Genomic DNA, 22,445 nt, shown 5'->3' on the forward strand with positions numbered 1-22,445 from the left:
AGGATGATGACGCTGAAGAGGATGATGACGAAGATGAAAACGAAGACGACGAAGTTGAAAGCAATTATGTACCATCTCCAGAAATGAATCTTGGTCATGGTAAGTACCCTCATCTCATTGTAGGCTTATAGAGAGCTAAATACATATACATATACAAAATGCTGATGTCAGTTTCATGACCAAAGAAGAGGGAAAATATGTTAGTAGCGTATTTTAGAAGGCTTAGTATTTAAAATAGGGTTGATTTAATAATTCACGCGACTATACTATTTTTTACCGGGAAAATTTGTCGGATTCTATTTTTTAAATATATACACATTTTTTAAAGCTATACTCAGTTATGACCTCAAATGAGCGATTCAACAATTTTCTAACAAAATTGATAAAAAATTGTTGATAAAACATTCGCAAAAACATTTTTTTAGGAAATGCTGATCCTATTGAGCATGATTAAATAACCATGATAAGTTCTTGCTTATAATTCAAAAATTTGAAGAAAAAAGGTCAAAAATATCGAAGAACTTTATACAAGAAGTGTTTATCTACTCCACAGTTTTATCCATACCAGAGTTTTAAGTTGATTAATCTACTTGACAGGTTAAAATATATTAATAAATGGTCTAAGTTACTCTACGGTAAGATTGTGCGCAACATTTAATTGTTTCGTTACATCACATTATTAACCAGTCTTTACGCTCCAGTACGCGTGGAAACAAGCAAAAATTGTCCCTTTTTTAATCAGGAGACACAAACAAACCTGAAAATTATCGTCCAATTTCAGTGTTGCCAATACTCTCTAAATTATTGAAAAAGCAGTACACACACACACAATTAATGGAATTTTTAGAAAATGAGAAATTACTAAATGACTTCCAATTTGGCTATAGAGCTAAACGTTCAACATATCTTGCAACAACCCTACTTGTTGACGAAGTAAGACAAGCTGCCGAGAATGGAAAGTTAGTTGGAGCGCTGTTCCTGGATTTAACTAAAGCGTTCGATACGATCAGTCACGATGTAGTCTTAAGAAAACTTTCATCTTATGGTGTTGACAATGTAGAATTGTTGTGGTTTACAGATTATCTTTTTAACCAATTACAAGTTGTTAAAGTTTGCAATCGAACATCAGCAAGTTTTAATGTCGTAAATGGAGTGCCGCAAGGATCGATACTCGGTCCTATACTATTTTTAATATTTTTTAATAATCCCCGGTTTGTAAAATAAACTTTGTATCATTTTAGATAAAGGCTTGTTTAATGGTGATATTCGGTTAACTTCAGAACAGAAAAAAAGGATCATGAATCGCAATCAGAAGAGGGCCGCAAGAAAAACAGGCTTATGGACACAAAACACTATCTGCTACAAAATTGACCAAAAGAAATTGCGTAAGTGCGACATTCTAAAAAAATTCTAAAAAATAAATAAAGGTTATGTTAACTATTCAAAATAAATTATTTTAGCTAAAGACATGAGAAGATCCATAAAAAGGGCAATAAACAAATTCCAACAGGCATTGAAAGACTGTGTAGAATTTATTAACTTGAGAAATAATAAAACATTGGAAGAGAAAATTAGTAAGGAAAAGTATCATGGTGGACCAGTCCCTCACATCTTCTTCACGAGAAATCATATAAATGACACGTAAGTTATCACGTTTTAAAACAATAGCCGCTTATAAATCTACTTGTAAATGTTATTTTTCGATTTCCAATTGTCAAAAGCAGCAAAAGGAGCGCGTAAACTTTTAAAGGCCAAAAGCATGTAAGCATGAACGTTGGACGTAAAAAATTATTTCTGTTTAAGAAAATAAGTCTTCTCAAACTATTAAAGTTGCTGAAAGAAGAAAAAGAAAACAAACCAAAGAAATATGCAAAAAGTAAAACGACTGTATCAAGAAGGAAAACTGAAAAAATAATTCAATTTTCTCGTTTAAGATATAAAACTGTATGACAGTCAACTTTTGTTCAGTATTTTCGTATGTCACCTAGATCATATTTGTGTTTTCACCATCCATCTTAAATTAAAAATGATAGTTTGGATGGCTCTTGCAAAAAGTTGTTTATATGACGTGGCTTGGAGCATTTTAATTGGATACCACTTTGAAAACGCGCGTAAAAGTTAGAGTCGACTTTTGAAACCTCGCTGAGCGGACCGCTTTTAGCGGGTTTGGAACTTAAAGAACAATAGCCGCTACGCTCAGCGCGTTCAGAAACGCGTGGTGGAAATTCGGCTTTAAATACTCTAGAAATACCTATTTTACATTTGTGATTACTTTTGCGTAACTTTTATGTTTAGTTGTAAACAGATTGCAATTTTATCGTGATATATAATTATGTTGTTATTACAAACGCATAATTAGCAAACAAACGCACGTGCTATATACCTTTGCCAACAAAAGAAGAAAGTTTATATCTCGTTTCAAAACAATTTTTGTATGATGTGTTTATACAAAGATAATCTTAAACCTACTATTCCTGCTTTGATGTAGCGGGTGTTGGTCTTACGCTGGAAGAGTTGAGATTGCCGATAAAGTTCCCGGTCAACAAATTCTACATGCTGGCAACGGTTGCGAAGATAGTATGTTACATGAGATAGCTCATGCTGTTGGATTTTGGCATGAACAGAGCAGACCAGATCGCGACAAATATGTGAGAGTCATGGTAGGAAACATCATGGATGAATACAAAGGACAATTCAGTAATAGCTTATGATATATATTTTTTTGTTTATTAAATTTCTCAACAAGTGCCTAAATTTTACTAGCGGTAAAAAAATTTATGAGGAAAAAGGTTCAAGATTAAGGACATAAACTTTAACGTAAAAACTATTTTGGAAACTAAGAAAAGCCTGTCGCGAAATAAAATTAAAGATAAATATAAGAAAACAACATCAATTTTTTTCTACGTATCGCTTTTTCCAATTTATCACCTTGAGCGCACCAGTGATTACTACTTATTCGACAAAAAATTTTAAAAAATCGCCACTTGAAATTTATCTGTAATATTGCTAAAAATATATTTAAGTGAGTTTTTTACTCTAAAATAAATGTAAAAAAAGGGAAGGAATATCAGCAGTCGCAAAATAAATAGATCTTTTTCTGATTAGATAAATCATCTGACGAAGCCGTTGACAGCATGGGTTACGCTTATGACTTTCAGTCAATTACACATTATGGCAAGTATTTTTTTTCGAAAAATGGGAAGAAAACATTAAAGGCAAGAAGGAAATATCGTAAGTTCGCGAAAAAAATGGGACAAAGATCTTATCTGAGCTTACTAGACCATGCTCAAATGAGAGGCATGTACAAATGTAACAAGATTCCAAGTCTGGAAAGCAAAAAAGTGTGTGTTAGCAAGAAAACTAAAGGTCGTGATTACAGAGGTAAGTTAGACTACACAGAACATGGAGTTATGTGCCAATCTTGGAACCATCAATATCCACACTCCCATAATTATACTTGCAAAGAGAAAAGAGAAGGGCTTGGAAGACACAACTATTGTCGCAACCCTTTTGGTCAGAAAGAACGGCCGTGGTGTTTTACGACATTAACTGGTACTGTATGGCAGTACTGCGATTTAAAGCTTTGCGACGATTAACAATCCGTATACCGGAAGAAAAATGTGAAAACTGTTTATTTTTACTTGCTAGTAATAATTTACCGAAATATTATTTTATTTTATTTTATTTTATATTATGTAGGATTATGCATGAATGATAACTAATGAAAATTAAAAAAAAGGTTGCGAAGCATTTCGCAAGTTGCAAGCAAAATTAAACTATCCAATACTTTGTCCCTAGCGCTTCTTGTTTCTTTGGCGCTAACATCTTCCGAAATACATAAAAATTGAATATCATAGCGTAGAAGAACCCTGGGGACGAGGTAGGAAAATGAACGCTCTGCAGAAAAATTCATTGCGCAAAAACAATTTGTTTTTTTTTTTGCGAATAGACTGCGCGATTATTTGATGTGTGTGGGATATTTTTTTTAAAATGTGCGAAAAAATTAGATTACACGAAACTAACAAAAACGAATAGCGCGTGTTAAAATTTTGTACCGCCTTTTCCCACAGAATGATAAAAGTAAAGAGCGCAATACAAAATTACACTTTTAAAAGTATTCCGAAAAATACATCGAGTTGTACAACCCGCAGAAGTTGGTCCTAACGTTAACGATTTCGTAAATGACCTTACAACAAAACAAATTTATCAAGATTTATTAAATAGCTTCAATTTTGGGCAGAAAAACAATAACGGTTTCGTCTTCTTTTCACCACACGCATTGGAGGATTACATCACTCACTCCCATTGTACACAATCTAAAAGAAAAAGAAAACATTTTCATATAGTGAAGCTTCCAATGCCTTTAAGAGATGGGCAAGTCAATGAAATTGAAAGCGCTGCTTTTCATCTCATAAATAATTAAGGCTAATTCGGAAAAGTATAAAAGAAAAAACTAAACAATCCGGCAACTTTACGAATTTTATATGCAAATCTGACAAAATTATTTTAAATTTATTTATTTATTTATTTTATTATAAATACTACAAGTGCTGAACTTTGGCAATCATATTTTGCAATCAGACCCTTTTAAAAACTATGCTGAATTATGTCAATTATTAAATTCAGCACTAATAGAAAAATACCTTGGATAGGATTCTTTGTTGGATGAATAAAATGACTGACAAATGGTTTATCGTGAATAAAGTAGTAATTTTTACACAAATAATTTAAAAAATAACGAACTTTTTTATGTGGGTTGTTCTCAAACACACGTGGGCGGTGGACAAGAAACTGTGATGTAATTTCTCTTGGTCTATTATTCCTGAGAATATTCTAAAATAAGAGGGTGTCAATAAGCTACAAACGCCCACATATATAAGGGCGAGTTCAGGCAACTTTTCGAATTAAATTAGCGGTTGTCTTCCAAAACCGCCCGCACTTTCCCGAACTTGCCTGGAGCATTTCCAAAATTCAATTCCTTGTAACATACCTTGTGGACGATAGTTGGAAAAAGATGCTTTAAAAGAAAGGAGTTAATAAAGTTTATAAGTTATTTATCAAGTAAATTTTATTAAAAACAGTTCTTTTAAGAACTTTACTACCACAAATTACTTTTAATTCTTTTATAAAAAACAGAGCTCTAGCTAGCTACCTTTCGTGTGATTAAGCCTTACCTTGATTTGGATAAATCCAATTAAAATTGATAATATTGTATTCTTACATCTTCTTAGAAACAATAAAATAAAACACAGCTCGGCGCGTTATAATTGTACAAATTACTTCAATATTTCTTTAGAAAAGGGTAGCTTACACAGGAGCTTTCCAATCCAACTCAAATCTCCAGAAAAAGCACAGCAACAAAAAAGGTTAAAATACAAAAGTAAAGTCGATTAGAAACAGGCCTAGCAATAACTTTTTTCAAAAGAAGAAAACCGTTTTAATACTATTATTTTTCATTAAAATACAACTATAATAGTATTAGAAGCAAAATTGCAAAATAATGAATTAATTATTTATACAATAATTAATAATTAGCTATAATACAAAGAAAAAAGACATATTTTAGGTCTGTAAAATATACGTGTCTAAAATGCTGACTACCGTTTCTTGTTCACAGCATATTCCTCTTTGTGTGTTCAAGTTCGGCGGATGTATAATCTGGACCAAAAGACGGGGGGGGGGCAAAATCCGGAGGTGGGAGGGGGGGTACGAGCCGTACCTATTGCACTTTTTACTAGACTTATACTTTAACCCCTCGGTCCAAACTTATTTGTTTTATTAGAAAAAAAAATACCCTAGCTTTATGTGCAAAAATATCAGTCCTATTTTTTTACGCTGATTTTATATGATTTTTTTGCTATCGAAATTTTGAGAATCTCAATAATTCTCTTGGTATACTTCGCGTGTTCGCTACGCAAAAAAAAAGGTGTTTATATTTTTTTAATTTACTTCCTTGTACAATGTTACATTGTACAAGGAAGTAAATTAAAAAACTACAATGACTACAATGTTAGGAGCTCTTAAGGAAGCAGTATTCTAAAATGGCTGTTTTTGTGCATTTGTCCTTGCAAATCCTCAGATGTTTGTTTTGGACAAGTTTGTGTACTAATGATAACCTTGAATACTTTAATTTCCGAAATTCAATTCTAGGAGTACGTCAGGATGAAAGATTCCTGCAGAAGTTTGGGTCAAAGCTCAAAATATTTCTAGGTTGATTATTTGGTTTACTCCTTTTTAAAATGAATTTTCGACTTGTATTAGACCATAATAACTATTAGTTTGATAAGAATGATTAGAGAAATTAATTTGAAGCATCAAATGAAGAATTATGTCAAAATATGACTTATGATGATATAACAAACATTTGCAGATTATGAACGTAAGATAAGTGTAGAGTTGTAGATATTTTATTATAGGCCATCAGGCCATCCTCTTTTAATATACCTGCTCTGATAAACAGTCACGTTATTCATCTCTCTTGGTTTACTGCTTGTTTGCATTATGTAAGCTTAAGGGCATCAAAGTATACACTTACTGGACTTTGACTTTACAATAAGCACAGTCATGCTCAGTCATACAACTTGTAAAATATCTTTAGAAAAAGCGATAACCAGCTACAAATATGGAAAATGTAAGTCTTGTAACAAAGAGCAAAACAGGAATGAGAAAATCCAATTATGTAAGCAAAAAACAGACTGGTTTAAAGGTTCATTGATTCTCGAAGAAAAATTCTGAGTTTACTTGAATATTTTCTGATTTAAATTATCTCAGAGATAAATCTGGCATTTAAATTCAAGAGCGTACTGGGATAAAACAGTCTGCACTGAAATAATATCTACATGTAAGATTTACTTTTTTGAATCAAACTCTTAAAATACTGAATATTTAAGTAAAGATCATCGGTAATGTCTACATGATGTAAAAGTATTTTAAAATATTTTAATTAAAATGCGAAAAAATTATTCAGTTTCTGATATTTAAATACCAGAGAGTGCCCAATAGCGCTTATGTGCAGAGTTAAACGTGCTTATTGGTATCTAAATTCTGCTCTTGTAGTAACTTGTACCCAGGGGAGAGGGGGGCATAAAGTGCCCGCGGTTCATAAATCCGGAAATACTTATGCCTAGATGATAAAGTTTGGCATATTTGTAAAAAGTCTAACTACAAACATATTTAAAGTAAAACAATAAATTGATGTTGTTATTGGGATTAAAAATGATATCATATTTGTAATAAAGTTTGTTATTTTTGAATGATAAAGGTGAAAACATCTGATGTTCTTGAATATTTATGTTCATGTCATTAAACCTGGTAGCTACAAAGTTGGAATATGGCATTTGTAGATTTCCAAGTAATGGATACACTGTTATGACGTTATTGGAATGGAACGATCTTTCCTTTAAATGTCTGTTAGCCCTGTGAGCCATCTATCTCATTAGCTTAGTACACCTTAGTAACCACCTGGTAACGGAAATATATGCAATAAATAATTACATCACTCATACAAGCAGATAGCACATTCAAAAATTTACAAAAGTTACCCCTGTCTGAAGAATGTAATACTTCGCAAAGCATACATTACAAGCTTCGATAAAAGTTAGCAAAAGACACAAAGTCTGCAGTATTTGTCAAACAGAACATTGACGACCTAAGATAATAACCTCCAACCGATATGCATATATTTTTTTTCGTTTAAAACATTGCATGTCCGATTAAAGAAAAACACTTGAGTTAAGATATTTGGAATTTCTTAAATAACTTAAATTCCAATGCTTTTATAGTTCGTATTCAAAACTGTCCAAGAATATCTAGATATAAACATAAGAAGTGCGTAATACACCTGTCCACACCTTGCTCTCCATCGCATATAATAAAATGTAGGCCACCGTAACCTTTTCGTCTGCATATCATAAGACACTTGATAACAAAACATTCATTTTCTATCGTTCTTGTTAAACGCATCTAGCTGAATGCACGGTGGAGGGATATTTTCAAAACCATCTTCGATGAAGTGATATTTGCCATGAATAACGGACACGACATATTACTTCTTGATACCATATTAGGAAATGTCATTTAGAATGACGTCATCGCATGATCGCATAATTAATATTGCGTGTACTTAGAGGATTACGTGCTTTTTCTTTCTTCGTACGTAGAAGGTTGTGATGTAACTGATAGAAAATAACAGCGCTAACCTTTAGTTGTCAAAGATATGACCTCTTTTTTTAGGCGGTACAATCTATGGTAAAATTCTAGTCTTGTGGTGCAAAAATAATATTTCAAGAATTTAAATTTTTCATTGTATAGTTTAGAAATTAAGTAAAGTCTTCAGCCAGGCTTTATTCGGGTCCACCTCGTTTTCGTGTTGACAGTTTCTTAGCGTCAAATGATGTCATTTCGTAGTGTTGTGTCAAGGGAATGACCGGGAGTGATACAGAAACAACACTTATTTTGATGAATTTGTCTTCATTTATGGATGAGGTGGTGTCATTGAAACATAACTGTATTGTTAACAATAACTTACTTTAAATTACATCAGTGGTTATTCGCCAAGTTTTGTATCTGAAAAATAAGAAAGAACAAAAATCCGCATCTCAGGCAGAATGCAATCTTTTTTATATCGTCCATATGTGTGTACTTTTATCACTAGATAACATGATAACCAAGTACCTTTTTATTCTTGTCAGGTTCACACAGCGCATTTTTTAGAATGTTCAATTTTTTCTGTGTTGTTATTGGATGCACACACTCAAGTTGCAATGGAATTTTGAAAATTGTTTTCTAAATTTTTGTGTCCTTTTTGTACGGTGCAGAAGGCAGATTTTTCTAATTTTTTATTGTGTCGAAACCATCCAGGATGTACTGGAGAGAAATGGCGATACGATTTCCTGTGGTAAAATTTACTATAAAAAGACATGTTTGATATTTTCATCAAAATATTTTCTTTTGATTTAACATAACTTTCAATCCTTCCTTATCAGGATTTTTAACTTCTGCTCTTCAGTTTTTATTAAGAACTTTTGTTGTCACTGTGCAGCAAACAGAACAAAAAAATGGTAGACGCTAGCTACAGATCTTATGCTACCCTTCCCACCGACTTTTTAAAAGTTACTGGAACTTGTTTGGAATGGAAAAAACTTTTGCAGTTGGAACTTTTGTTGTAAAATAAAATCACGTGGTTATCTACTTTTAGTAAAGCTAATGCATCTTATTTTATTCATACCTTTTACATAACTCTAAGAACAAGATATCTCTTTGACCTTGTTGCTTACAACTTATTTTAGCGTTCAGCTCTGCTAGCTCATTTATGTGAGGTTGTGTTACTTCTCTTTTTGGTTTAGCTTGCATCAGCCGTATTCGTCTGAGACCTTATTAATGGTTTCTAAGTTTTAAATATTTAGATTGTTTCAGGTATTGTGAGTGTGTCCAGGAAAGTTAAAATGTGTCAATAGAAAACGACGATAATACTGACTAAATTAACTTTTACTGAAGTAAGTAATTCAGTCAGTCATACATCACACCTAATGTTTTGGGAACAAAGTTAAAACAACATATTTTTTATTTTGCTAAGCTATCTACCTAGCTGTCTGTCTAAAATTTACTAAACCTGTTTTTTACTAACACAGGGCAGACAAATGACAAAGGTTGGCAAAAATATTAAATCTGTGTTGGATTTCTCGAATACACTGTACATAAAAGGTCTACATGTTTATATTGATCAAACAAATATTTATATTTATTGTTTATGTGAAGTGACTGCATATCAAAATACATGCTTTATGTTCATCTAATTCCGTAATCTTTATTTTTTGTTTACTTTTTAGATATTATTAAAATAATCTTCCTCTTTAAATGTTTATCCTTTAAAAGTGTTTCCAGGAGTGACTATTAGTTAGCATCAAGCAAATACTATATTGACAAAAAATACGTTTTATTCGTGCACACCTGGTAACGCTGTACGAAGCGCCTGCCTACTTTTTATCTGCTAAATCTACTAGTACAACAAGTAATACACAAAATCACTTTTACCTTTCTCACAATTTGACTAATGAGTGAAAATAGAATACTCGACAAATTTAAGCGACAAAATATAACGACAAATTTATTGACCATAAAAAACATAGTGGACGAATTTCGAAATGTCAAACTTTGACCTGTGAAACTTAACCTCACAAGACGTTTCAGTTTAGTAAAGAAACCGTTAAAAAAAAGTTTTTTTGTATCTTGAATATATCATATTTCCTTTTTAAACCTTACCTTAGGTGATTCTTCTCCAGTATGTTCAACCCCGTCCCCAAGACAATTATTAGAATCAAACAAAACAGCGGGTGAGGTTGCCCTGTCTCAATGCTGGTACACCACAACAAATAAATTGTGCCATGCATTTTTTTGACGTATTTTTTGACTAGGCTTGGTTACACATCGGTTTCTTTATCGATTTATGTTAATACCCATAACATTCAACACAAGTGTGCCCATGATAGTATCAATAGTTGTTTCATTTTTTCAATGTTGGAACAATGTTGGAACAATTTTGATTAAGTTTTGTATTTTTTCCATTCTCGACCCTAAGCCTCTTTTTGAAATAAACATCAGCTTTATCTAAAAAAAACCCTAGGGACCCTAGTTTGCTTGTATGTTGTCATCTTTTTTTGTAGGCACTCAATACGTCTATTAACATGCTCCTAAGTTTTCACTTTCGCAAAAAGCGAAATTATTTCTGTTCTAAAATCCATTTTCAGAGGTCATGGAGAGACTGTTCAAATTTTCAATATAAGGCATACGTCATTTCGTGTAAGTTTTTAACTTAATGTCATAATTATCTTATAATTGTCAAGCAATTCACAGTTCTTCTGAGAGTAAAATATATTACCTTTGTAACACCAGTTTGCTCGATTATTCAGAACACTTTAGATATTTTCCCAAAGAAGGTGTTTTGAAGATGTTTTGTATACAAAACGTATAAAAACAAATTTGAATTAAAAATTCTGAAAAGAAAGAAAAAGAATAATGAGTAGTGAAAGAATAATAGAGAAAAATAATATATTAAAAGTTTTAAAAGTATTTACGCTTGAACCTTTTTTTTAGTTTTGTCAGATTTATTCTATTTTATCTTTTTGTCCATATTCATAAAAACGTTACTTCAAACATGATACCAGATATTTATTGATGGTTAAACGCATCAGAACAACGCACAAAAATACATGTGCATCAATGCAAGGTCCTATCTCCATGCAAAGCAATTACATCTTACAAAGAATCTATTTTGAAGAACACAATCTAAATTAAAGTTCTTTTCATGCTGGGGATTTGTCTAATTTTAAGATAAATGATTTTTTAAAATATTTTTTAATTATTCAACAGTTTGTTTACAAAATATGCATGTTACTTCTCGGGTAGCCATTTTTATTTATTTTCTTATGGTTACAAGTAGAATTTCGGGTGTTTATCCAACACAAAAAATTTAAAAAATACTTCTCAGACAGCCACACAACAAAACATTCATTTCTCTATCTTTTTTATTGTGCTATCGGAAAAACATTAAACTCTCCTCCTTCTCATTAATTGCTACAATAAATAACAAATAAAACGCTAAGTGTAAAAAAGCACTGCGGTGAAGTTCAGACGCTTGGGTTTCATTGTTTTGATATGGTGATTCCCCCATTAAAAACAATTCACAGTTAATCGCTATAGTATAGAAAATTTCTACATTCTATCTTTCTTGACATTCCTCTTTCTCAAGGCCTTGTTAATGGTCGGACTTGGCATCGTTTTGTGTTAGAGCTGCTTTTGGAGATTTCTTTCAACATTAATAATATATTCTTATACATTTTCCTTTTCGAATCTTCTCTTTATCTTTGACTTTTCTTTCATCTAACTTTACATCATAACTTAGTCGGACAGACAGATCTCTGTACAACTTTCTTCAACTTTATTTCAACAGAGGAAGAATAATTGCAAGTTACAGATTTTACATCAACAAGAACAAGATAATTTTACAAAAATTGGATAATCTTTGCAACAGATATTTTTGTAAACAAAGTAATCATCGATTAAAGAAATTTCTTGTTTTGGAAAAGTATTGAGAACAATGAACAGCGTAGCTGATCCAGTTCTAGCTTCAACAGCTAATGTTTTTACAAAACGAAAACATTCAGTAGAAGATTCGGAATGGGGTTATGATTTTCAAGCGGTATGTACAGTTCTTATATCAATTTTTTTTTTAAGTTTAGCTATCAATTATATTGTATTCCCGAAAGAGTCAAATCTATGTTTTAATTTTTTTGTTTACTATGTACTAAACGTGAATTTCTTTTACATTTTTTATATTTTTTGGATTATATGTTTGTTTGTTTGTTTGTTTGTTGTTTGATTGTTTCTTTGTATTTCCGGTATATATTTTTTCTTGATTTGTTTATTGTTGTTTTCTTACTTTTATTTTTTTTGATCCCATTTCCAAATTGGGGTAATTGACTAATTAGTCATGTTACCTTTTAAACAAAACTCGAAAGATTGATTTTTTGCGAAAGATAATTTAACAGAAAACATAGCTTCAAACTTTTCTGTACACCACTCCCCCTATGACGCAAAGTAAAGCTATGAACTAATATTTTTTTAGCAGTTTTACAACATTATCAAAACAAATAAAATTTCGATAGTTTTTGGCTAAACTTTTTTTTATGAATCAAATATATAATTCGATAAAAAAATGGATAATAAGCAATTAAACATGTTATTATTAATTAAAATTGTTTAATAATTATAAATATCAGTTTTTATTGTTCCATTTTTAAAGGGATTGTTGTTTTCGAAATTGATTATTTTAGCAGATTGCGACTAAAAAATCAACATTTAAAATCAACTTCAATTAAACTTTGTAAACTTCTTGACTCGGTTTACATAGTAGCGTGTCTGACTTTTTAATGTCTGACTTTTTCGCCGTTTTTTTTTTTGTTTTTTTGCTAAAAAATTAAAACAAATAAAAACACAAACATCTTTGAACCAACTTGGCTCCCATACTCAGCCGGTAAATCACAAAATCAAAAATCTGAAATAAAGTTTCTTTCTCCATACTCCACGTCTGTGCGAAAGAGTCTGGGTACGAATAAGTTAAATATGATAATACATCCACCATCAAACTTCAATCTAATCCGTTCGGATTCTTCGTGTCATTGTAATACATGGGTGACTCGGTTATGAACCCAAGAGGTTATCCAAAGTTTAACCTTTTTTCCTGGGATGGAGGTTAGTGTGTAGTTTCTCTTTAAAAATTCATTACTAGAAAATGTGTTTTTATTTTAAGCTGTAAGTTTTCATTTAATTTTCCAGGTGCTAGAATATTCACTTTATTTTTTCCTTTAATATTTTTTTTAACAAAAGCCCAAGAATTGAAAAGTCTTGTTTGTTAAGAAGTGTGTGAAGAAAAACTTAGAAGTTATATATGAAAAAATAAAGAAAAAAAACTTCACAAGGCTCCGATGATGAATATAGAAATCGACAAACAAAGAGTTATGTCGAGTTTGAATACCATTCTGTAAAATATTTCAACAACGTGTTACTTTGGTGTTTATGTTTTTGCTTTTCTCTTGTTTACAACAAAGTTTTTAACTCCGAGCAAACGAAAAATGTAGCGTCACGTTGCGTTATCCCGTCGCGCTATCCTGTCGCGCTGTCACTAAGGCCAACGTTTTATCATAACAAACATTAAAACACACACGAGAATGTGTAACAGTGAACAAACGCTTTTCTTGTGTAAAATAATTACACCATAACAACGGAAACTAATTTTTATTTGCTCATCAACTTTTAATTTACCTAATTTTGAACTTCGTACGGATCAATTTAATGCTAAAATTAGCCTTTCAGGAAAACCTTATTACACAACCACCAGTCTAGTGTTATTAATAATTTCTCGCATTCTCCCCCGAGCAGCAGAGGTTAGATTTCACGCTTGATATGGCAATTTTACCGTGAACGACTTGTATGGGCACATAACTTTTGTATTCAGGCACATACTCCTATCTAGTCATTTCCGCCTTATGTCACATTGTTTAGTGAAATGAGCAAAGCAATAAAAAACTCACCTATTATAACTACGTGCTATTTTAGTGATCTTGTTACGTGACCACATTTATAATGGGTTGTGACGTCACAATAATTGTACATACGAACCTTGGTTGCGCGCATCTCTTGTGTTTTCTCCCTTTATATTTTGTTGGTTTTGATTAGCAAATGAAGCCATAGATTAATGCTAAAGTATTTTTTTATTATCATATGATAGATAAATTTCGCAAAAAACTAATTTCCAAGAAAATTCAAATTTCTTGGAATTTTCTTAAAGCCTTTCTCTCAATATGTGATTATATATTTTGTTAATTCACAATATAGTCACGTGTTTTGAAATGGAATTTATGTCTAACCTTGATATAAAAACATTGTTTAACCCTCACTAATCCATGTAATGTTATATGCAGCTTTCAAAGCTGTTAAAACAAGTATCTATCTGTTTTTTAGTGTTTTGTTAAGTTGTCTTAAGAAACTCACAGCGGCAAGTTTATATACAGTACGATTCACTACGTTCAGATTTGAATCTTGTTTTTTTTCTATCCCCTCCTGTGTTTACCTCTCTGCTATCGACTTGGAATAAATATTTTGAAGAGATAACTGAAGGGGAGAGTGAGGAGTAAAGAAGAAACCATTTCGACGTTTGAAAGAAAGATTTAAATCATTTTATAAACAAGATCAGTGAATCTTAATTTGGTTGTTTGTTTATTTTATTTGTGACCTATGAGTTTGAGAGATTTTTGAGTGAGTGATTTTTTTATTATCTCCCAACGGTCAGGGTTTGTGTCCTCGTTTTCATTTGGAGATTTTCAACATATTGACAACAGATGATAGCAAGCTTTATCACTCCCTTTTGTTATGGCTTCTGTATCACAACAATATTTTCGACAAGTTAAAACATTAAGTGTGTTTATCTTTCCACGCATTCATCTTGACACACCTGTGAAGACATTGCACTCGTGAAAAGAATATCTCTGAGAAAAAAAATATTCTTTTTAGAACAGAACTTAGAACAACTTTGTTGCGGTGTCTTTCAAGTTTAGTGGCATTTTAAATTTTAAAATCATTTTGTTTGTTTACATCGATTTATAATATAAATACTTCAATTTTAAAATTGAACATAAAACACAAGCAAGCTACAATTGGCTTTTTTGATTGGTGCCTTATAAACCGGTGTTCATGGCGTTTTCAATAACCTGTTTGCCTATGGATTAGAAAGTGGACATTTCTCCATGCCGGTGACACCCGCTGGAGAAAGCATTACATTAAGAACCGACTTTTTGTATAAAAATTGAAATTCGGAATTTCTGTGGTCAAACATACGATTGATAAATTATGTACATTAAATGTATATGTTAGAAAAGAAAGGCGGCTTTACTAAAAAGTGTTTATTTATCATAAAGATACACCCTTTTAACACAATGATGCTACAAAATATTTTCGTTGTGAAATTTGTAGTTAGTCCTTCACATAGTCGTCACAGCAAACATATGAATATTGTTTAAAAAACGGGAGAATGCTGTTCAAAAATATTTACAGGTGAAAAAGCAGGTTGTCTCCTTTGCATGCAGTATCTTCACAGTTACGTAACAGCAAGCCTAACCTGGGCACGAGGTTGGCTTTAAGAGTCGTTCAGTTGTTAATAGTTTTTAAAAGAGAACTTAAAACTTAATTTTGTTTTCAGAATGTTATAATGTTCTTCTAAATGCAAATGGTGGGAGTTTTGTTTACATAAAAATTAAGAGATGGAGATTAAAAATGTCAGTTAAGCTCTATCTTACTTGCTTAACAAAGAATTAACAAGAAATAAGTAGAAATAAAAAATTAGGGCTGTACTATATCTAATAGAATCGGTGCTTACAGGTTGCGCATTCAGAATGTTGGATTATTCAGATGACATGCTCTCTTTATGTACGCTCATTTGTCAGTAATTAAAACAAAATTTTTAACCTAAGCGAGGAAGTGTTGAGTTTGAGATATATACCTGTAATTATTGCCCTAAGCGTGCTCATATATTTGTATTTCCGTACAGAGAGCAATTAATAATAAAAGACACAATTTTGTTGTTAAGTGTGTTTTTAACTTTCGTTGTAGAAAGGGAAAATTTACTTAGAAAAGGGTAAGGTCATGCTCCTACGAAAACTCCATAAGCCTTAGTAATTGTGGAAACCAGGCTATGAGAGATCAGCTGATATGGAAACCAGGTCATGTAAATGTAATCCTGCAGCCTTCTTTATATCTGATAAATAAATAAAACAATTAATTGTAATCAGATTGTCTTATCAACGATCAAATATGCCCATATATGGTAATATTTTTGCAAAATGGCTAAGGATATGTTTGTTTTAATTATCGATGTTAAGTGGTTGCTACACGACCAAATTATATCATCCGATAGGAAATCTTTTGGTTGATGCTAATGACAATAAATGGTTAATTTTTATAATAATCTATTGGAGTTAAAGCGAAGACTTAACCTATACCTGGTTGCACTTACCACATTTTATTATTCTAAAACAAACAAATAATTAGAGACGATGGCTTCAACAGGACAGACATTTTGAACATATTCGACACTTTCCAGGTTCACATGACCATTTATTTGCGAACATATCCTGTTCGAATTTCTGGATATTAAGTCAAGAAGTTAAGAAGCACGTGGTCACATGGTAATTTTGGAGAGCACAATAGAACACCTTAAACTTGATTAGAAAAAAATCCTCTTTATCGTAGTTCATCCCTCGTTAAAACAAAAACAAGATTCTGAACTCTATATAAATTCTATATCCAATAAGTTATCGCAAGCTCTTAAAATGTTTTCCGAGAGGAGTGCAATTTTAATTTAGCAGGCTTGAAACAACTGACAAAAATTCATTAAGTCGCGTCAGCATTAAAAGGATACAATTTGTCGTGGAGATGTTTCCAAGTGTTATCTTGTCTAATATGTGAGCAAAGAAACACTTCACAAAGTTTCGACTTTTATAAAAAAATTGACGTAGTGTGCACCTCGAACTTAATGATGTTTAGACAATGTGAAACGAGCTCTATTTTATGACCTCTTTAGTAAATTTTATAACTTGTGTAAAACAGCTAAAAAAATAGAAGGATAGAATATACGTGTGGTATAACACAGTTTTGAACAGAACTAAAAAAACACAAGCCAAATTTTTTCATTCAAAAATTAGAAAACTGCGATTAAACTCTCCTTGTCAGGTTTCTAAAAAAACACCGTGTATATACAGCCTTAGAAATGACTTATACTGTAGCCTTGACTGTAGTTTGTTTACAAAGTATTGGTGATTCCTCGGGCATGCGGTTAATGGCGATTTCCTCTATGCAGCTAAGTAAGGGATTACAAAACGCAATATCTTCTTCTCAAGTATCCGTAATAAATATCCGTATTTCCGATTTGCGGTTGCCACAAGACATGCAACTGCCATATTTTATTCCGGTTTCTTTACACGCCAAGCAAGTCATACATTTGTTGTACGGTTGGAAACGTTTCGTTTAGCACGTTGTTTTTTGTGTGCGTAGAAAAACATATGTACGTTTTCTTGGTGATTTGAAATCGTTAACCAGTGAAAAATCTATGGTGATAAACCTATGTCGCATTTTTGACAGAATCAGTTAAAAATGACTAGGCAATTAGGCTATACAGTCTAAATTAGGCTTTATACACTAATAGCTATGTTTGACCGGTTTATACGGAAAATTCGCTGCGTTGGTTACTACGGGCTTTATACAGCACTGTATAACTTTTAATACATACAGTCTCAAAAATCAACTTAATGTTGGTTTTAAAAAATTGTGAGGGCTGTTAATACGGAAAATAAATTTTGACTAAGTCACACCTCGTTATAGTTGACTTGACTTGGTGATCGAATGAAAAAGGAGTATAAGTACGAGGTTTGCACATGATGTTCGGTACACGCTCTTTAAACAACCTATACGCTAATACCAGACATGCTTTCAGAGCGCTATAATTTATTACTCAAAACAACCACTTCCATACAACCGTGAAAAGAGATTACGTGTATGTAAATAAATTTTAATTTTTGTTTCAGCTTTGGGATGAGTTCGACGGTTCTTCTAGTGAAGAATCTCTTCCAGATAGCGTTGAAGATAACTTTACAGCCAACATTGATGAAATTTTTTCGAAGGATACGTTTCTCCCGAATGCAAAAATCAAACAAGAAGTCATCGATGACCCTCCGCCCACGGTTCATATTATTGACGACTATGAAATGAAACCGTTTCGGATAAAAACGGAAAACTTGGACGAAGATTTCGATCGATGCAATACGATGGAGAGTAATGTAGACGGGTTACCACCCTCACCCACACCGTATTACGTTGAACCAAAGTTAGAAACTGCATCTGCTTTAGACAGTATTAATCATTGGACTAACGTGAACACCTCTTCGATGAACTACGAAGGACCAGTCGTAACAACAGTGATTCAAGATTCACAAACTTTGTTGAACATAAATCCAACGTGCACGAATTCATTAGCAGCCGTGCCGCCCCAACTGATATTAACCACCGTTACTCCTGGCGTTGGTCCCTCTGAGTGCTATCAGATAGTGACGCCACAAAGTACTGTACGCCTTGATAGTTATCCACCCAAGAATTATTGTATCATGACCAACCGTGGGCCCGTGGCGTTAAACTTGTCGGAGTTTACTCATGTCACGCAGGTCACTCAGGAAAATCATGCGAGACCGTTAATTATCTCCCCCACTGATATTGACCCGCATCTTATTGACAGACATTTAACTCAAATACGATCACCTCAGCAAACTAGACTGAGCGCTTTATACACAACCAAACCTAGAACAATAAGTACAACTGCCCAGGCTAATACGAACAATCAAGTGCGCCGTGCAGCAGCGAGAACTCACAAATGTACGCATCAAGGCTGTACGAAAAGTTACACGAAGTCGTCACACTTAAAAGCTCATCAAAGAACTCATACAGGTATGTCATAAGAGTAGTTTCATTGGTTTCCTCTTACTCTACTAAGCAATACCGTTTCAAGATAGGTAAAAGCTCGATAATATGAGGCGCAACCTCGCCTTCCTGGGTCATGTGGCCCCTGAACCGTTATTACGGCGCGGCTGCTATCAAATTTACTAACAAGGCAAAAGTTCGTATTAGGCTGTCCTCATAATTAGCGAAACTTTGGAGGGTAGAATTTTAAAAATTGAATACAGATTTTACATCCAAGACTGTTTTAGACAAAATTTAAGTAAAGTTTTTAATAATGACATCATAACACACATTTCCTTATATGGTATTGTGTTGTTGTTTTTTTTACGTCTGTGTTTTGTTTACAAACAGCGATTAACTTTGTCTATGTACGTCCGTTCTTAATATTTCAACATTGTCGCCTGCTGATTGGATCAAATTGAACCAATAATCTCTAGGTATAGCGTTATCAAATCGGATAAAAATTTGTAATTTAATAATGGTAGCGATTGTGATTAAGCCAAAACAATGTGAACTGTTTATCAATAAGGTAATCCGGTTAAACATTATTGAAGATAGAGTTGAAATTGTTACGCAATTATTTTTTTTATCTACACTGACTGCGTATCTTGACTTGTTTTCTTCCCCTGCAAATATGTTTTATCGTCAATGCTTTTGAGTTTGCGCCAAACATTAAGATCATCTTTCTCAACAAATGACTTGCGGTACAACTGTACAATCTATTTCACAATCCTTTTAAAAGTATTATTTCGGTCTAAAATCTGACGTCATTTAAGTTGAGGACAAGAGAATACAGTTTTTTAGATTTTTAACTACTGCTAAAATTTCTGCGCGTTTAATAAATTTCAACAAAAGCATTTATTCAAATTCAAATTTATTGTAATACAAATGTTTAGTTCTCTTTGACGATAAACTTACTTCATGAAAAAAAGAAAATGTTAATTAGCACCTTAGTCCCCAGCCCCAGCTTTTTAACAATGCAAAATGCCTGCCAAAAGAGGAATTCGAAATCAGAGCTGGGGAGTATTTCAAACGAACCTAATATCTGACAAACACATTAAACCCTATTTTTCTTCTAACTTTTTCCCCTTCTCTGCAGGTGAAAAACCATACGCATGTTCTTGGACTGGCTGTTCCTGGAGATTTGCACGTTCAGACGAGCTGACTCGACATTTCAGAAAACACACTGGTCAAAGACCTTTTCGTTGTTTACGTTGTCATAGAACATTCTCAAGATCTGATCATTTATCTTTACACACAAAACGACATTTGGCAAACTGTTGAATACTTTTCACTTACTACATTTTCTCATATGCTGTTCTTGTAAGATTTGATTGGTTGCTAAGGCTGATTGACAACCAATCATGTGTGTCGTTCGGTTTACTTGCACACATATATATTTTTTTCATAAACATATTTATTTTACACTATTTTGCATCACAGAGGTCTATACGCGCACGCGCAGATTTAACCCCTGTCTCGTTTGCAGGCCTTAAAAGAGATCCTGGTGACGAATTGTTCGTTTGTTTGTTATATCCTTATTCGCATATTTTTAGTATTTAATTTTTTGACTAGCATTTTTTACATCATAGGATACTTTGCCCCGATTATTCAGTACTTGCAGAAACATACAAGCAAGGCAAACGTCTCTGTTAAATTGGATACCAGTTTGTTTCATATCAACCACACCGGCTTATATTTTCGTTTGAATCTAACAAAAAAAAGAGATCTTAGGACTAAATAAATTATTTTTCTAGTTCTATTTTTCTTTGTATATATTTATTATAGCATAGCTAGCATTTTTTAAAATAAAAGAGTTTTTGTAAAAAACCACCTGGGCTTACACAGTTAATGGTGTGCTGTCCAGGGGATGTGATCTGTAAAATGTACATATATCATAATGATTTTCGAAATTGCGAAAATAATAATCTATAAAAAATCGTGTCATGATATTAATAAAAAAAACATGAGCTGAAACTTTTTCCGTTTTGATACCTTTTCAACAAACGGGCTTGTCAGAAACGTTTCCCGGTATATTGCATCACATATATAAAGCAACACGCATTTGTGTAATTGGACGTCATTTCGTGTCCTTCTTTTTTACCCAAAGTATGTGGACACACTAAAGTTCGTTTCCATTTGACAGCATTTTTCGCTATAACGCAGAAAGCTCACTCGCTTGAAAATGAGGAGGCGACAGATGTCAAATGCAAATGACTGAAGAAAAAACCGTCACAACATTCAATATTTTTTGGGTTTGTTAGTAAGAGTAAACATGCAAATAATACGGAAGTAACTTATCAACCATTAAATAGTACCGTTTCTTTGGCAACTCCCTGGTGCTTAAACAATGCAATATTATTAACACAAAAATGTATTCTATTCTGTACATATTTACACTCGTGAAAAAACTCACGGGGTCGCCCACAAATTATCTTTTCTGCGGGAGACCCGGGGAATAAAGCTATCGTAGCCATTTTGAAAATATAATATACGGTTACTTGTTAAGAAATATCCGAGTGACCCGGCGTTGAACCCAAGGTTGAGCGCTTAAACAGGTTAATCATACCGCACATCCAGGTCGAACGCTGTAGTGCGGGTATACAGTACGTGGCAGATCCAAAGAAGCGCTCACAGCGATACAGCATTTCGGGTGGAACAAATTTATTTAAAAAAACTTTTCCGCATCTTCAGTTAAAATAAAAAGCACAGTCAAAGCAGAAACACTCGGACAGCATTTTCTTGTTCTAAAGAGTAACGTAAATATTTAAAAACTAGTCGTTAGCCCGTGGAAAAATCCACGGGTTTGCCCGTCCTTTTTATACCGCATTGCTTGCGTCTTGCTTCTTGCGCAGCCAAGCTACCATTTTCCGTGACAGACAGACACACAGACGTATACGGGTATTTTAATATAGATTATTCACGAGAGATACCGGGTTGAACGCTTTAGGAAAACAATATAACAAATCCGTGTTCTATGCCCTTCTGGCATCTCCTTTACGTATGCTGTAACAAAAGCTGTAAAAGCGCCAACCAGTTACTCTCATATCTATGGTACTGCGTCTAATAATTTTTTAATAAGATTGAGTTATTCTGACCAGGGAATGCTCTTTTGCTCTTTAGTCGTACCAAAAATTGCGCCTCATTTTAAGGGTTAAGTCTACTCTTAAAAGATGTTTTTTATTCATCAAACAAACTTTATCATTGCGACACGAAGATATAGGACATTTAAAACTGCATGAAAAAATAAAATTATATAAAAGATATAAAATTTGATAACTTCTTGGTAAACAAGTAAAGAAAAAAGCGTTTAAACGCAGCCAAATTTTGCTTTTAAATATTTATCTCCTATTCACATTAACCATATCATTTTTAATCGCTATCTGTAC

The 22,445-nt window shown here is 32.8% G+C and overlaps 2 protein-coding genes across 2 annotated transcripts; both read left to right on the forward strand.

The window, feature by feature from the left end:
* LOC130629758 (blastula protease 10-like) lies at window positions 1–3,596 on the forward strand. The gene is made up of 4 exons (XM_057443097.1): window positions 1–99; window positions 1,242–1,641; window positions 2,489–2,697; window positions 3,106–3,596. Exons 2-4 carry the CDS (start codon window positions 1,469–1,471, stop codon window positions 3,594–3,596), a joined length of 873 nt encoding a protein of 290 aa, XP_057299080.1. The 5' UTR covers window positions 1–99; window positions 1,242–1,468.
* An 8,154-nt stretch (window positions 3,597–11,750) lies between these two features.
* Window positions 11,751–21,016, forward strand: LOC130629369 (Krueppel-like factor 12). Its single transcript, XM_057442526.1, has 3 exons — window positions 11,751–12,196; window positions 18,132–19,044; window positions 20,156–21,016. The coding sequence occupies exons 1-3, from the start codon at window positions 12,095–12,097 to the stop codon at window positions 20,338–20,340; spliced, it is 1,200 nt and encodes a 399-aa protein (XP_057298509.1). The 5' UTR covers window positions 11,751–12,094; the 3' UTR covers window positions 20,341–21,016.
* The last annotated feature ends 1,429 nt before the right edge of the window (window positions 21,017–22,445 follow it).

This window comes from Hydractinia symbiolongicarpus, chromosome 2 (genome assembly GCF_029227915.1).
Source record: "Hydractinia symbiolongicarpus strain clone_291-10 chromosome 2, HSymV2.1, whole genome shotgun sequence".
NCBI classification, from domain to species: domain Eukaryota; kingdom Metazoa; phylum Cnidaria; class Hydrozoa; order Anthoathecata; family Hydractiniidae; genus Hydractinia; species Hydractinia symbiolongicarpus.